Source organism: Aotus nancymaae, unplaced genomic scaffold (assembly GCF_030222135.1).
Source record: "Aotus nancymaae isolate 86718 unplaced genomic scaffold, 86718_ANA_hifiasm-v0.15.2.pri h1tg000016l, whole genome shotgun sequence".
NCBI lineage: Eukaryota > Metazoa > Chordata > Mammalia > Primates > Aotidae > Aotus > Aotus nancymaae.
In genome coordinates this window covers 19981326-20000000 of record NW_026988428.1, presented here as the reverse complement: position 1 = coordinate 20000000, position 18675 = coordinate 19981326, and the positions used below count along the sequence as shown (strand labels likewise).

Genomic DNA, 18675 nt, shown 5'->3' with positions numbered 1-18675 from the left:
ACAAATAGTAGAATGCAAATAATCTCTCAGTAATATGAATGACTTACTACTGTCTGATTCATCTTTGTTTTTCACAAGTTAATAGAAATAAATTTATATTTTTCTTTCATTCAAAGAAAGGATATTTTTGATAAATTTATCATGAGAAGTTGTGATGGGGGGAAAAGCAGTTATATAGACACAGTGTCATCTCAGCGACATGTAGCTAGTGATGCCGTGACCGTATCCATCTGGTGAGAAAGAAAAGAAGCCCTATGTCATTATCGTTGCCTGGCAACAGCATTTTTTCCTCATTTAGAGCAGACTTCATTAGTTTAAAGTAGGTGATTTTTACCGATAATTTGAAAAGCCAGAGCTTAGAAGTAAGCTACGTGAATTTTGGTTTGTGGAAAGAATAACCTTTTGTCTAATGTAAGGCATGCTTAATAAGACTTTCTCTTTCTGAAAGTGCATAACTGTTTACAAACTGTTAATCCACCTGACAATGAATTCCCAAACCAAACAGTAGTCATCAAATCATTTTCCAGGCATTATAATGTAAAAAGAATATCATTTTTTAAAATTATCATTACACGAATTAGTTCAGAGCTGTAGAATTGTGTTTTAGAATCACCGTTTGTGCTCATTATTATGTTAGTGATAATGCTTTGGCAAGAGACTAGACGCTGGGAAGTCAGTTAATAATATAAAGTTGTTTTGGCCTTTGAAATATCTGTTTTAATTCTCCTCTTACCCTTGGCAAGTGTCACGTATAATCCATATTGGAAAGGTGAAAATATGTCACATTTTTATAGATCTTCACAAGAACAAGAGTATCTGTACCTTCCTTTGAAACTTTATTGTCTGAAAATTTGATTCCCCCTGTTATATGTAAAACACCACGAAACAATTCCCAATCCCTCTTTTGCTGTGAATTTTAATTTGGAAGACAGCAGGTGGCTATTCTCCTCGGAGAAACAATGTGGGTATGGAGAAGTAATGCAGAATCCAGCAGGACTGCCTTTAAATCCCGCTTCAGCCACTTATTCTATAGCCATGGGCAAATCCTCCATCTTAAGTTTCTTCAGAACTAATTGAAAGCTTTAAATAAACTGAAATATATACTAATAACCTAGAAGAATTCCTGGTGTATAGTCAGCACTCAAAAAATATTATTATCTATTTTTGTTATTTTTTGAGATGGAGTCTCACTCTGTTGCCTGGGCTGTAGTGAAATGATGCCATCTAGGCTCACTGCAACCTCCTCCTCTTTAGTTCAAGCGATTCTCCTGCCTCAGCCTCCCCAGTAGCTGGGATTATAGGCACCTGCCACCACGCCAAGCTGATTTTTGTATTTTTTTGAGTAGAGACGAGGTTTCACCATGTTGAACAGGATGGTCACACACACACACACATACGTATAATTTTCATTTTCCTTTCTATAAATAGCTCTTTATGAATATAAAGGCCATCTTTAGAATCCTGGCCTTTAAATAATAACGATTGAAAAAAACTAGACCTTATAGTCTTTAAGCTCAATTTATGTTTGAGAAAATGTAACCATAGAGATTTTACTTTCCTCGAGCCAACAAGCTAGTTGACATTAGAACCAGAACGCTCATTGTTCAGTGCTGTCCTGGGTCCTCTCCCATACCTCTTTTATCTCATGCCTTTATTAATTCAGCATTTCTTATCTAATTGAACACCAGGTTATTTATGGGCTTCTCCATTGAAGCCTCCACAGTTAGAGACAATGTGCTGGTAAGGGAGTAGGATAAGAGCAGTGTCTCATAGCTTGAATTAATAGTCTTCCTGCACAAAAAGTTAGGTTGCTTTGAATTAAGTATTTTAAGCTAAAATCGTACCATCTCCTGAACACAAAGATTACATTGATTTTCTTTCACTAGTGTACATCTCACTGTTTCTGCTTTCTTTCTGCTACCTATTCAGGTTATTTATAGTTCACTGTATAGATTCAGAGGTGGAAAGAATGGTTTCTTTACAAATCGCCTCTATGCCCATCATGATGCTGTGATTAATATGAATCAGCAGTACTAGGTTGCTGCATTGATTTATTTCTAAGACTTCCGCTCGCAGCATGGGCTACCGACTTCTAAATCCATATTGTTTTAATGTAGTTTCTGGAACCACTGTAAAGGCAAAATGGCAGATTGCCAGATGCAGCGGGAGCTCTCATTTATAGAGCTGGACTTGTGAACTTGCCACCACATCTTCCTCTTAACCCTTGCTCACATCTAGTTTTCTTTGACTTGTGAGCCATAACCCTGGAGGTTAACCTGGCCTTTTCCCTTTTGCTCCATATACAGACAGTCACCAAGACCTTTTGATATTGAGTATAATTAAAATTTGGTCTTATCTTCTACTGCCACTCACCTCACCAGACCGCCCACATCTATCTGATTTATTGCTTTGGGTTGGAATCATCAGTTTAGTGCTCCAGTTAGCAACTGAAGAGATTTTTCTATGATGCAATTCTGAGCTAATCGCCTCTGTGGAAACCCCCATGTCTCCCATTGTTCCTGGAACAATATTGAAATTTCCTAACATGGCATGAAAGGCATTTTATGATCTGCCTCTGTTTACTTCTTTCACTTGATCTCTCATCATCTCTCTAAATACACCTGTCTCCTGCAAGCTTCGCTCTGCTGAATAACTTGCAATCCTTTGGCAGTCTAACTTCTGAACCTTTATCCATGCTACAATTTCTATTTGGCGTGTCTTTATATCCTTAACACTCCCTTCTCCCAAGGAGAAATACCTTTTAGTGAATAGAATATATTCAGTAAATACTTACTGAATGACTGTCCTTTGAATATCATACTTGGAATAAGAAAATGTTGTAAAGGAATTATAGTAGTAACATACAGTTTTTATCTTCCTGGAGTCATCTGTTTTTCTTTTCTCTGGTTCATTTTGGGATTGTGATGTGCTACATATTTTTTTTTAGACCCCTGATCTTTATCATGGGAGCCTAAAATCATGTTAGAAATATGGATGTACTAGTCAGCAAACATTGCCTGAGCACAGAATGTTAGAGACTGGACTGTTTGGTCCTGCTGATACAAATGACTCTCAGGCACACAGCCTGATTTCAACTGCAGGCTAGGAGAATGTTTTTGTTAAGTACATGCAATTTTTTTTTGAGACTTGCAGTAAATCTTTTTAAAAAAGATTATATAACATTTTAATGGGAAATGTTCCAAGTATTTATTGCTATGTTAAAAAAAAATTACTCCAGAACCTAGCAGCTTAAAACAACAACCATATCTCATGATTTGGGGGATCATAGGCAGAAATAAGTCAGGGATTCTAGTGCTCTAAGTACTGTTGACTAAAACAACTCAGACAGTATTCAGTGATGAATGTGTTACCTCAAAGGGATCCTGATCCAGACCCCAAAGGAGGGTTCTCGGACCTCGCACAAGATTGAATTCAGGGCAAGTCCTTAGAGTAAAGTGAAAGCAAGTTTATTAGGAAAGTAAAGGAATAAAAGAATGGCTACTCCATAGGCAGAGCAGCCCCAGCGGCTACTGGTTGGCTATTTTTATGGTTATTTTCTGATTATAAGCTATACAAGAGATGAACGTTTCATGAGCCTTCTGGGAATGGGATAAGCACTTCCCAGAAGTGGGGGTTCCTCCCCTTTTTAGACCATATAGGGTAACTTCCTGACATTGCCTTAGCATTTGTAAGCTCCTAGCACTAGTGAGAGTGACTTTTAGCATGCTAGTGTATTATAATTAGCATATAATGAGCTGTAAGTATGACCACAAGTCACTTTCACAGCCATCTTTGTTTTGGTGGGTTTTAACCAGCTGCTTTACCTCATGCTATTATATCAACAAGGTCTTTGTGACCTGTGTCTTGTGCCAACTTCCTATCTCATCCTGTGACTAAGAATGCCTAACCACCTTGGAATGCAGCCCAGTAGGTCTCAGTCTTATTTTATCCAGTCTCTATTCAAGATGGATTCTCTCTGACATTTGAATGCCTCTGACATATTTCCCCCTCCCTTTTATAAGGTAACCCTAATCCTAAGGGTCGTAGAGGGATAAAAATCCGTCTCTGTAACTTCTTCAGGCTGAATAGGGTCGATGATATTGCTACCTATTAGGGTCTCTTGTATTCAGGGAAGAGAGGACTCAATCAGAAAGCGTCTGTATGTTGTGGGCCACTCGTAACTCCTGGTTTTCATCAAAAGGTGATATCTGGAAGATTAAGTGTTCAATTTAAGAGAACGTTGAATAAAATTATCCTGCATTCCTACACACAGAGTACAATAGCAATATATTCCACAATAGTAATGCAAAATAAGTAAGAACTATCCCAATAAACTAAATAAGTAAACTAAATAAGAAGGCTTTCTATGAACTTGGCAACTGTCACTTGGAACCAAACTGATAGGGGGTTGCTAGCTGATTCCAATATATATCCAGAATTAGAATACTAATCTGGAATTTTACGTTACATGTCCCTCTTGTTTCTTCTGAGCTGCAGTCAGAGATCACTGATTGGTTCACAAGAATAAGCAAGGTCAGTCTAAATTGCAGGAAAAAACTCAAAAACAACTGGTGACACTAGAATCTAATAGCAGGTATATACCAGAGTTCTTGGAACATACTTGTTCTCTCTCCGGTCTTACATTTTTACTAAAGACAAATCATGGTAAGACTGATTTGCTTGTAAAAATAAGTTTTAGTCTTAAACTTGGCCTGATTATTTGTATAAAGTACAGCAAGAATAATTATTTTTCACATAGGCTTACAAAAATTGGCTTTGATTGAACATTAATTAATTTGCCAATGTTGTTGTTTTGAGTCAAGGTCTCACTTTGCTGTCCAGGCTAGAGTGCAGTGGTGCTCTCAGGCTATTGAGCTCCCAGGCTCAAATGATCCTCCCAGCTCAGCCTCCCCAGCAGCCGGGTCTGCAGGTGTGCACCACCATACCTGGCTAATTCTTGTATTTTGCGGGGGTATAAATGGGGTTTCACCACATTACTCAGGTTAGTATCGAACTTGTGGGCTCAAGCAATGCACCTGCCTTTGTCTCCCAAAATGCTGGGAATGTAGTAATGAGCCTCTTTTTTTTTAATTTTCATTTTCCATTTTTGTGGATAGATGACATATATATTTATAGGTTGTATGAAATATACAGGCACGGAAGGCATAATAATCTCATGTCAAAATGGGTAGATAAAGGATTTTTCATAAAAGTTGTCAAAGTGTCTTTTAGAAATTATCAATATTATACATGCTCACACTTATATAACAAAAAGGATTGATTATCTTTGGTTTATGTGGACCATCTACCCAGAGTCTGTCTGTCATCTACCATCCAACTGGGCCCTAGTCTTTCTGTCAATCTTGTGAATAATCATGTTAATTGGTCCCTGATGTTTAGGAAGCCACAGAAATCTATTAACCAATTATTCTAATACAGTTCTGTCTGTCTCTGCATTTCCTACTACACAGCTATCTCTCTTGCACCCCAAATAAAATAAACATGTACACAGAACCTGAATGGTGTATAACTATTTAAATAAATTACATTTACGTTGTTATGATTCATTAACTTTTTGTTCGAAACCTCCTTAGCTTACAGTATCACTCAGACTAAGGTCTTAGGATGAATCTGAAGTGTTCTTACATGATCTGCCTCCTCAATATTTCTGACCTTATTTCCTATTAATACTTTCTGTTAATTCTGTGATTCTGTTTCAGTCACATTGGCTCCCTCACTGTTCCAAACAATCTAGGAATAAACCCAACTCAGGACCTTTGAACTTGAGGTTTCCTTCTCTTATATTCTTTTTCCCTAAATATCTAAGTGTCACATGTCCTCCCTTCTTTCAGGTGTTTACTTAAATGTCACCTACTCAGGGAGGTCTTTCCTGTTCAATACAAAATTGCAACTCCTCTCCATGACATTTCATACTCTGTTTATGTTTCCTTTTTTCTCTTAGTATTTATCACTCTTTTATGCACAATACGTTTTTACTTTTGTATAATATGTTGTTCATTGTCTTCCACTTAGAAATTGGGAGGTCCCCATGAGGGTAGAAATTTTGGCTACTTCTGTTTATTGTTGTATCTCCAGTTCTAACAACACCACCTTGCACAAAATAGCTGCTCAAAAACTCTTTGCTAATAAGTGACTTGTACCACCACTTCTGCCATTTGCAAGTATGGGAGACTGGGCTCACTTCCTGTCAACAGGGATTTTTCTTCCTCTACTGAGACACAGTCTAGGTGATTTTATTCCCTGCTCATCCTCTTTTACTCGAGAACTTCAGAAGTGCTACTTGTCTATTCCATTCTTCTCCTTTGAAAAAACTATGAAAACTAGAACAAGTTGTTTAAATTTTTTTGGCTAAGCCTCAGAATTTTTCATCAGTAAAAATAATATTACCTTTTCTCCCTGTAGTCTTGTAGTCGGACTAAACACAATTATATAGATTAAAAGCACTTAAGTTTTGGTACATAGTATAATTCGTATTTGAAAAAATGTGATTCTAGTTGTCTTCCCTGTTTTTACTTCAGAGTTAGAAATTTTAAAGAAAATTCATTTAGGTAACAACTCGTTATATAATAAAGTAGAGTAGGTCAGTAAAGACATGCAGTGAAGATACTATGAAGGTTGCCCTTTTTTGAAAACAGAGAAATTTCTCTATTAGCTTCTAATGCAGTATGAGTATAAATGTGCTAAGCTGACATTCTTCACACCCTTCAATTCCCTGTCATCTTCTTCCTAGCTGTCTCTTATCTAAAGAAACTATGCTGATGATTTGCTGAAGATTTTGTGTTTCTAAGGCTAGGTGCTTTTGTGTAGATGTCTCTAAACGAATATCCGATGCTCTTCCACAAAGAAAATGTTCTGGTTTGTTTATTGTAGCTATTTCCCAATTACAACATGACATCTAGATTTCTTGTCTCCCTAGATAACTGCTAGCCACTTAATTATAGGCTGGGTAGTATGAAGCACATGTTTTTAGAACATCTTTGAAATGGGGCTTTGGGAGTCCACAGGATTTCAGTTAAGGATTGTAGCATGCTTAGGGGCTGTCACTAACCTGAAGCCTATTCTGCACATGGACCAGTTTGAGAGCAAGGGTGTTTATCTCATCTGTATGCATGAGTGTGTGAGAAAATATGTATATGTTTACATCGAAGATGGGTCAGTCCTTGGGTCCCAGGATGTTCAGAGGCACAAAGAAGGAGGACCAAAGTATCTGTAACAACAATTATGATCTTTTTCAGCTCACTTTTATCCTTTCTATGATTCCTTAATATGCTTAGAGACCTAGGAACTGCCATTTTCTACATGTCACAGGCAATAGTTCTCTTCTCTTCTCTTCCCTCTTTCCTCTTCCCTCTTCCCTCCCCTCTCTTCCAGAGTCTCGCTCTGTCACCCAGGCTGGATCTTGCCTCACTACAACCCCTACCTCTCAAGTTCAAGCAATTTTCCTGCCTCAGCCTCCCAAGCAGCTGGGATTGCACTAATTTTTGTATCTTTAATAGAGACAGGGTTTCACCACGTTAGCCAGGCTGGTTGCAAACTCCTGATCTCTGGTGATCCACCCACCTCAGCCTCCCAAAGTGCTGAAATTATAGACATGAGCTGCCAAGCCCGGCCAGCAATAGTTCTTTTTCTAATCCTCTGAATGGATCAATCAAAATAAGGTTAAGAGGACACTTGAATTACTAATGTGCAAAGTATAAGCATATATTATCTACTTTAGGTAACTTTATTTTCAGCACCCTTAAGATTAATTATATAGAAAATACATAATTAATCAAATTAATCATATAGAAAAATAAACTTTTCCTAGTTGTCTTATAATCATAATGTATAAAAAGGATAAAGGATTAGGATTATAAATGAATAATTACTATAGAAAGATGCTTGGGAATCTCAGGAGGTTTGTATGTCAACTTGCTTAGGCAGTGAATATGGACAATGCTTCACTAATCCTTTCTTACAGTCTTAAAGCTTTATTTAAGACTAGCTTATATTCTCATCTTCTTTCCCTACATTTTCCTTCTCCCAGTGTGATAGCAAGAACAGAGTGATAACATCTTTCATGAGAATCCACACTGAGGTGGGACGGAGTAAGATGCAGTTAGACATTTCTTGTGGTAGGTTTTTTTTTTTTTCTTTTAGGCAGCAGGTACAAGAGTCCTTGGTAGGTACACTTTAGATTCTAGAGCCATCTGTTGACAAGCTGTAAAAGCTCTATGGTGTTAAGAACTGCTGAGAGTTTGAACTCCAGGTAACTGGAGTGTCCCTGTTGGCAAACTAAACTTGGTAAGAAATACTTCTAAAATAAATTTACATTAGCAACTTCCTTGCACCAGGGTGGTAGACGTAACAAAAGCATCTTGAAAGTGGTATCTCCTTTCCTAATGTGTCCGAGTAGTTTCTCTTCCATTATCACCTTACTCGTTCTGTGTATCTTCTTTTAAGCACCTCACTCTATAAGACTGCTTCCTGTCATCGCCCCTCCTCTTGCCTCTCATACCTATTTTGAAGGATAGCTGAAGTGAGAACCTTGACATTTCTGAAAAAACAAAAGGGGAAAAGCTGTTAATGCTTCTAACCATGCAGATTTCCTCCCTTGCTTTGATTATGTTGTGGGGAAAATCGGCAGGAGTATTACCTGGCTATGGATTGCCATTTCATAAAATATCTTCCTTTTGGGGGATCAGGCTTGGAAAATACTTGAGAACTCTTTGTTAAACATCAGAAGTGTCTGCTCTGGTTACTTGCTGATGATCCTCAGCAGTGACCATATGGCTTAGCATCTTAAGCACTAGACTGTGACTTAGGAACTGTGTTTTGATGTTCAAGAGTTCATCTTCTGTTATTGATGCCAGCTGAGCCACCATCCATAAAATGTGAATAATAAAATGAACTACTCTGGAAGATAAAGAACAGTAATAAATTCTTCCCATCATTCTAAAGTGATATAAATATGTGATAAATTATGGTAGAGCACATGGTAGAAGAAACACATTCTGAGTACTTCAGAAGATGGATGCCTTTAATTTTTCGGATTACTTTGGGTATGATGGGTTTGGCAGTTAATTCCATGGGTATATGTATGTGTAGGTTACGTGTATAACACTAAGCCAGTAATTCCCAAACTTTTCACTATCGCAATACTGTTTTCCTGCCTTTTCATACATATATATTTCATATTTAAGAGATTGTGTTCGCTCCAAACTTGCTTTTATCAGTCAATGTTAATAGGTGCATTCCTCCATTAAAAAGAACCACTTTCAGGACTTATGGTTATCAGGTAACAGCTAATATTCTGGATGTTACAACTTGAGACACAGAAAACAAATTTAGCCTTTTTGTCAATCATTGAGGTTAGTTGTGAGAAAGTTTGTGGTTTTGATGGAGTAGTCAGCAGACTATAGTTTTCTTTCTTCCTGTGTTTTGGGGCTTCTAATGTCCAGGAACAGCAGATTCTGAACTACTTGATAAAGTATTGCCAAATTCAGCTTTAGATGCAGGTTCTCTAGGCAAGTGTAGTTCTTGGGAAATAGAGCATGATATTATTACATATTAAAAGTAATGGTAGAAACTGCAATTACTTTTACATCAACCTAATAATTTCAAAAATCTTTGGGTTACTTATTCCAGAGAATAAGGTACAAATAACAAAAATATTTTGACACAAGTGTAATTAACAATGATAAACAAAATAACTTTAGGTGGGTCAAGAGAAAGCATCTTTTCTAGTGATCATTTTAGCTTTTAAGGTGTGTTATAGAACTGTTGCAGTCACATAATTTTTAATTCTTCACTCCTGCTGATCCACAATTGAAAACACTAGAGCAGCCTTTCTTTTCTTTAGAAGAAACACTACTATGTAAATTATTATAAATATGAATTATTAATTTTTAATACTGTAGATATATAGGTTACTAGTTTTAAATTTTTAAATAATATGTTTGTATTATTCATCTATTCCTAATGTAACTACATTATGTGCCAAACTAGGGTGGGGTAGAGTGTGCATGCACTCAAGAAATATTATGATTCTGAGTTAAAACATGAAGTGATTAATAACATTTCTTTCTCCAGAGACTGGATCTCCAATTACAGCATCATGTGTTGGATTAGGCAATTCTAAAACACCTCCACCAGGGCAAGCAGGAAAAAGTGTTCCAGGATACAATGGTAAGGAATGACCCTGATAATATGTAATGTTAATAAATTTGGCATTTTCTTGAATCTAGTGTGTATTATGTTGCATGAAATGAACTAGATGCTCAATAAGAATTTGGATGAATGAATGCCTTGTATTAAAAATGAATGCCTTAATTTTTCCTGTTAAAAGTAAGGTTGTGGATTTCCAGGATATGTTCTAAATGACTGTCATAACCCCCAAAATAATATCATTTGTAAGATATGCTAAGAATATGGGTGTGAAATTACCATGAAGGAAACACCTGCAGGGGGCCCAGTACTTTATATACATAATTTCATTTCATACCGAAGTATATTTAATTCAGAGCTATTATTACTATTTTAGAGATGAGTTAAACAACTAGTTAACAGGCTAAATAATCTTCTTAAGTTAACACTGCTAGTTAGATACTGGGGACAATGCAAACCATCGCCCTCAGAAGTTGCTTGCTTTCATTTCAAAACTGCAGTTTCTTATTATATATTACACATGCTGCCTTTTAATTTAGAAGTGAAGACAAAGTCTTTAAACCTTATTGTTTAAAAATAAAAACAGGCCAGGAGTGGTGGCTTACACCTGTAATCCCAGCACTTTGAGAAGCCAAGGCGGGTCGATCACCTGAGGTCAAGAGTTTGAGAACAGTCTGGCCAACATGGTGAAATCCATCACTATTAAATATACAAAAATTCACCAGGCATGGTGGTTTGTGCCTGTAATCCCAGCTACATGGGAGACTAAAGCACGAGAATTGCTTGACCCCAGGAGGGAGAGGTTGCAGTGAGCTGAGATCGTGCCACGGCGCTCCAGCCTAGGCATGGCACAGCAAGACTCTGTCTCAATAAACAAATAAATGAACAAATAAATAAAGAGGGAGGATTCCAAAAGAAAGCATTTCCTTGATGCTGGCTTTATATGACTAAAAGCTATAATATTCTGTCAATTTTTATTTTTAAATTTTTGGTAGTAATCATTATTAAATAATTTCCCTTGGACAGCTCTCCCAAGGTATATGAATTAGACAAGTCATTTAACTTTTCAAACATTGTTTTCTTATTTCTAAATAGGAATAATACTTTTATATGCTTTCCAGGGCTTCTGCTCTGTATTGTTATGCAACAAAGCATTAACCCAGTGCCTACCAGTGTAAAAACAGTGTAAGTCTTAGCTAGTAGTGTTACTAACATTTCAAAAAAGCTGGAGGATTGACTTGATTTAGACTCACACATTCATTTTACAGACAAGGAAAATGAGGCACAGAGGTTTTGTAATTTGTATAAGGTCGCACAATTCAGCTTAATAGATTTATGAAGAAAACTCAGCTTTTGGAAACAAAATATTCCTAACATATGTTTCTTATTTGCATATAAATTACAAAATTCAGAGATTTGTCTTTTGCTTCTCTAACATAAAAATATTGGATTTTCCTTCTAGAACAATGACTAGTTACAAAAACATGGCTCATTCGTTTAACCTAGCAGATACATTTATAAAAAGGCACTTTAGATTTTTTTTTATTCAGGGCAGAAATAGATATTCTGTGAAGTCAGTGACTTCTCCATCTCTGGAAAGGTGAACCCAGATTTAGTGAAATCCTCTTTTTGAACAGTCTGTCATCTCTGCTCCTTTTATCAGAAAAACTGCTTTTGTGTTGAGACATTTTTAGGGGTTTCTGATTGTGGAAGATGTTAAACACATTTCTCTGTTAGTATTTCAGTACCATTTTTATATCTAATTGTAAGAAATAGTTAAGCTTTGATGCCTCATGGAACTTCAATACAGACGTTTCTCATTGTCTGATAGCAACTGGCTTGCAGACAGTACAGGTTAAACATTTATAACCAAGGAAACAATGACTTTATGACTAATGATTTTTTATGTATTTTTAAAACTTTTATGATTATTAATGAGATTAAAATCATAGTGTAATATTCAATAGTATAATAAAAAAAAGGCATGATCCTTTTAGGAAAGAAAACTTCGTGTATAAAAAAAATTTAATTTAATATAACACATTTATTGAGTACCATTTATGCAAACTTGTTGTTTCGTATACATTTTTAAAATACTTCTTGCATAAGCACTGTGAGAAAGAAATTTCTCTCATTTCATAGACAGGGAAACTGAATGGGTAACAGAATGTGCGCAGGGGCATATAGTGATTTGGCCACTGTACTGATATTTAGGGAAACAAAGATGTATTAGCCCTGGCCTCCGTGAACTCACAGCCTAGTGAGATATAAGTACTTCTACTGTCAATACAGAATTTTAAAACAAAATGCTCCAGAAACACAAAGAAGGGAACAATTAATTTTTTTCTGAGACCAGCATCCTTCTTTTCTGATAGTTGCTTAAGGTAGAATTACCTGGATGAATGAGGCTACATATAATAATCTATTAAAACCTAGAAGATGATGACTTATCTTCATATTTAGTTGCACCAAGGGTTACTGAATGTGGATACAAGGTTTGATCTCCTAAACTCATTTAGGATTTTATCAGGACAGCATAGAAAGTATTGAGATAATATTTGGGAAGATTAAATTGACCTAATTTAAAGCTCATAAGTGGATATTAAGCTTTAAATCAGAATAAGGGGTTTATGGTGCTTGTAAGTGCTTTATTTTTGTTGCGTGTAATATTTTTTGGTGTGTTTGAAAACTTCATTTCCTTTACTTTTTAAAAAGCTGGACACATTTTTAATGCTTCTAATAGACTACAAGGGTATATTTAGTGGACATAGGCATAGAGATGAAATTACTGCCTATTTGAGATATTCTCTTCATTTAAGGGATATTATGAAGGAAAATGTCTGATGTTATTAGGAATCAAATACATGTGCTCTTTATTTTCTTTGTAAGATATTTTAGTTTATATATGTTCACGGTCTCAAGGAATTAAAAGATTACTTTCTTAAGCTAGAGATTTTTGGGGTTGAATATAAAAATTATAGAAATATGCTTAAGCTTTAAGGCTATGTATTTTTATTCAAATATTTATATTTTACTTTGCAGTTATGATTCTGGATGACAACATGCAAAAACTGAAGGCTCGGTGTTTAGGAAATATTGTGGTAAAGTAAGCAAAAATTTCAATTCTATTTAAAAGGGCAAAAATGCATGTATAAAATTAAGAAAAAATGGAGTCATTGCAGTGTTACTGCTAGTGAGGAGGTTGTAGAAAGAACTTGTGTGTTGTTTAAGAATTGTGTCAACTCTGTCTTAATTTAAACATAGAAGCCCCATAAAATACAATGCATTTAAATGTGATTTTCAAAAACCATAAATTTTGCATCTTACTGTTTTTTCATTTTACAGGTTGTATATAAAGTTAACTTACATACAAAAAATATAAACAATTAAATAAAGTTTCTGTACTCTCACCTCTCAGCAATACATTATTAATTTTGTAATATGTATGTCTTTCTACGTATTTCTTTTTTTTTTTTTTTTTTGGTATAGATTCAGGGATACATTTGCAGGTTTGTTTCATGGGTATATTGCATAATTCTAGAGTTTGGGCTTCTAGTGATGGGTTCACTAGAAGGGAGCCTTTCCTCCCTCCCTCACACCTTTTGGAGTCCCCACAGCTTCTTGTTTTCATCTTTATGTTCATGTGTAACCATTATTTAGCTCTCACTTATTAAAGAGAACCTGCAGTATGTGATTTTCTGTTTCTGATTTGACATTCCACTTTTTGAAAAACATTTTACAATGGTGAATCAATTTATCTCTGTGTATTCCTTTTTTCTCTTAACCTTGTCTCATAAGCATGTTTAATTTTTACTCTGTTTCTTAAAATTTTTATCCCCGTTGTAGGCTTCTTAGTATTTTTTGAATTTTTACAATCATAAATAATACTATATTGAACATCTTTTTTATCTTGTTTTTCTGCTTTTCTGATAATTGCAATAGTACAGAAGAGATTTCTGAAAGTATAATTGCTGGGTCAAACAGTAGCATCTTATAAAGTTCCTGACTTACCAAATACCCCGTCTTCTTAACATTTTTTTTTTTACCATTGTTCATTTGATAGGCAAAGTGCTTCCATTTAAAGTAAATATTTTAAATTTACTTTAATTAAATCAAGACGTACTTTAAAATTGTTATGCTAGTGGAAGCAGAAACGGAAGTTGATTAAGTTAGAATGTTTATAGTATATGATATTTTAATAATTGAGAGAGAAGTTGCTTTAGTCCCTCTGATTAGCATGATATTGACATCTTTACTGATAGAGTTTAGTAGTAGAATTCACCACACCTAGTTACTATAAATACAGAACATTGTATATCAGGTTTTAAAAGTTATTTGCTTTCCTATTTATTTCTATTGGAAATCAAAAGAACTCTTATTACTTGACATTCTTAGATTGGCATAAGATTGCTTCCTGTAAAGAAGATATTTTAAATTCTATGAAAATTACATGAAAAGATGTAGTTAAAAAAAGAAGATATTTCTTCAGGTAGAGAGATTTTAACTTTATAGAAAGCTAATAGAAAACACAAGTTATGATATAATTCTTCTCATGCTCTTATCAGTAAACATGTAAGCACTATATTACTTTGTTAAAAGTTTCCATTTTAAGAAAACATATCCAACAAGATGAAAAAATTAAATATTCAACATTTCATTTGTATTCACAGTTCTCTGAACCAGAATCTGTATTGACATAGAGCTGGTTCAAATTTGACCTGTTCAAAGGAAAAGCAGCAGGAGAAGAAGGGAGGCTTGTCAAAGAAATTAGTAATTTGAACATGATTGTGGGTGGATGTTTAGCTTGCTTAGGGAGTAACATGGTTTTTGAGAGCTTTTCAAAGCACTTTAGCAGCATACATTTTTATATAACCTCCTAACTTTGTGAATCATCTATTTCATCTTCCACAACCTGTTGCAAGATTTCAGAGGTGGTATTTGATGCCAGCACAGTTTTAAACTCCTCATGGGTTTTATCACTCTCATTGTGGGATACTTCATCCCCCATCCATTCAGAGATAATAAAATATAGCAGTGTCCTACATAAACTGTAATTTTTTCTTATAGCCATTAGTGTTATTTCAAATACTTAAAAGTAACACAACTATTGCCTTAAAGCATTATATGGTTTAGATAGTCACCAATTCACAATTTTTTCCCCTCTGTATTCCTAAAATAATTTTATTGCATAGATCCAGATTTCTGAGATTTCATTATAAATTACTTGATGATGTAATATGTTATGACAAACAGTAGAATTTGATTCCTCTCTTAGGTTAACAGTGAAACTAGATATTTGAATATATTATAAATCTTTTTGTATTAGAAAGGTAAGGTAAGGTAGAAATGATCAGAAAACAAAGGTTACCACCAAGATTTCTCTCTTTCCTGCTGTCTCTTTCACAGAACAGATTTTGAAACCTTTTTTCAGGAACTCATTTTATCTATGAGAGCAAGAATTTCCTTTTGAAACCCACGTTGCCAGCAGCCATTCCACCCTAACTTATCAACTTGAAAATTATTCACATATCCCAATGGCTGCCTGAAGTATGTGTAGGATGATTTTATATTTAACATCTGTAACATTTCACATTACATATCCGATGACTCATTTGTGTAGGTTCACATTTAGAAATAGTAATACGTGGAAACAAACAAGTAAACAAAAACCAAAAAAACCTTTTAACCCACTTAGATTTTTCTGCATTTTTTTTATGGCATTCTGGAAATCACTGCTTTGTTCTCCTGGGGACCCCTTAACTAGAAGAAGGTGGCCATTTTAGCAATTCCTAAACTACCATAGGCCTTAGGATATAATAAAAAGGAGTCCTGCAGTTTTAGTGTTTTATTAGATTACTTTCATTCATAGAATTTATCTTTCTAGTAGAAGAGAGAACTTCATGTCCACATGAATGCTAGAAAATTCTTTTGATTTGGAAACCTACTCCAAGCAGTTAATTTAGTAGGAAAGTTACGGTATCTGAATTCCTATGAATACAAAATACTCATGAATTTTAGAAGGTGTTCCTATAATTGCATCCAGAGCTCCAAAGTGCAGAAATAAAACTGTGAGTCAGTAATTTCCAGGCAACAGAGAGCAGGGCATGAAAGAAAATTTTAACTGCAATTGCCTTTCTCTGTAGCACAGAGCTCACTGTTATTAAAGCAATAGGTCTCTGGCTCTTTCTCTCTGATGGGCAAACATTTTTCTCTGACCAGATCCATTGTTGCTATTGGAAATGTGGCCTGTTCACCCTGTGCTGTGCCCTGCAGGCCATAGTGGGTGGGGTGTGAGGGAGTTGTATGGAATTGTCCCGGTGGCTTTTACTTTAGTGCCTGCCAATTTCTCATTCTTCAGACATGGTTAACGATATCTGTTCACACGTTTACAGCTTTGAGTGATTCAGTCACTGTGTTGCCATCTTGGGAAAGAGCCAGGGAAGCTTTCTTTTCATCCAGGTATCCTTTGACTATAACTAAGCATGTCACATACTTATAATCCTGTTCCTTTCTAAATCTCATATACAGCTTGGAGTATGATACTTTATTAGCCTTATAACAACACTACGAGGTAGGCAACGGACAGACATTATCTTCCTCATTCTAGACATGAGAGATTATGCAACATTAGTAGTTGCACAGCTGGAGCTCACATTATTACCCAGTCTTTTGTCTGCTCCGAGGGAAAGAAATTACGTTCAGTCTCTTCTGGGGAGATAAAAAGTAACTTCATGTAAAAATCTCAGGAAAATCCTAAGGACATCAGAGGAAATACTGACAGTGCCAAGTTGGGATTTAACCCAGCTCTCTCTGGGGAACAGGTTTCAATTTATTTCTATTGTTATGGAAATTCCAAATGGAGCAGTGAATATAGACCATCTCTTTTCTAGGACAGGAGGCATCTAGGAGTTTAATATGTCAGATTGGCCAGGAATGTGTTACCTTCTAGGGTGATGGACATCCTTTTTCCTGACCTAGCTGTTTAAGGATGTCTCAGCACTCTAATGCTTCCCTTCCCACATGGGTATCACTGCTGCCCCAGTTATTCACCTTTCCCCTTCAGAATGGTCTTTTAGGAAAGGAAATTCTCTAAGAGAATTCTCAATTCATAATTGGATGAGTTGTACCAAAGCCCTCTTTCACTCTGCTTGGCAGAGTTGGGCATGGTATCAAGGGTGATAGCATTTGCTTTCAAATTCGAAGGGTGAGTATAGGTATTAACTAGTTCATGTCTTAGTATTTTTGCATCTTTCCCTTCCTTCTGCCAATCGAACACACTTTTACATTCTTGTAACTACGTAAAAAAAGTTCTTTCTCTGTAACTTTAGAAAAAGAACCCCAGTGCACCCATTGTTCCAGAAAAAAAGACCTTCATTTAATGTGTAATAATCCTTAACAATAAGTAGGAAGATGTTAATTTGGAATATTGCAACAACAACAAAAAAAAAACTGCTGTAGCTCATATGTACCTAATGTCTGTCTGGATCTTATTGCCTCTTTTTCCATGTTTTCATTCATTGATCACATTTTCTTCTCACATGTTTGCATATGTGTGTGTGTATATATGTATATACATAATACACACACACACACACACACACACATATATGCACACACAGCAGTCCCTATCATCTGTAGTTTCACTTTGTGCAATTTCAGTTACCTGTGGTGGACCACAGTCCAAAATTATTAAATGGAAGATTTCAGAAATAAATAATTCGCATGTTTTAAATTGCACACCAGGAGTAGGTGATGAATTCTTGTGCTGTCCCGCTTAGTCCTGCCAAGATGTGACTTAGCCCTTTGTCCAGTGCATCCATCTTGTCTACGCTACTGCCCTTTAGTCACTTAGTAGCCGTCTTGGTTATCAAATCAGCTGTCAAGGTGTTGCAGTTCTTATGTACAACTAACCTTTATTTTACTTCCTTAACAGTGGCCCTAAAGTGCAATAGTAGTGATACTGGCATATTGTTCTAAGTGCTCTATTTTGATATTAGTTGTTGCTGTTCATCTCTTACTGTGCCTAATTTATAAATTATACTTTATCATAGCTATGTATATATAGGAAAAACATGTTGGGATCAGTACTACCATGCTTTCAGGCACCCACTGGGAGTCTTGGAACATATTCTATATAGATAGAGGGGAACTACTTTGTGTGTGTGTGTGTGTGTGTGTCTGTATGGATGTGTGTATAAAAACAAATGCTTCCAATTCCGAATCCTTTTTACCCCCTTTTCTTTAGGATTATTGTATAGTTTCCTTTAGGCGTCTCTCTTTAGAGATCTTTTTCAATATTCAAATTACCACATCTGATTTTTTAACATACCACATCTTGTTAGTGAGGAACAGAAAGCATGTTCTTATTTTATTCTACTAATTACCAATTGCAATTTCATGTCTTGCTTTTTAGCCTGATCCTCAGTTAGACTTGTGAATAATGAAGTAGTTTTCTGAAAACATCTCAGAAAGAACTTGGGACAAAGACACATGCTATTTCCAGCAGGT

The 18675-nt window shown here is 35.6% G+C and overlaps 1 protein-coding gene across 2 annotated transcripts in view; it reads left to right on the top strand.

Moving 5' to 3' along the window:
• Nucleotides 1-18675, top strand: part of ACSS3 (acyl-CoA synthetase short chain family member 3) — a 157173-nt gene that overhangs the window by 113655 nt on the left and 24843 nt on the right. For both annotated transcript variants that reach the window (XM_012442092.3, XM_012442093.3), the window contains exons 10-11: nt 10093-10188; nt 13210-13273. In XM_012442092.3, the coding sequence (XP_012297515.1) occupies nt 10093-10188; nt 13210-13273 (160 nt within the window). The remainder of the gene's footprint in view (nt 1-10092; nt 10189-13209; nt 13274-18675) is intronic.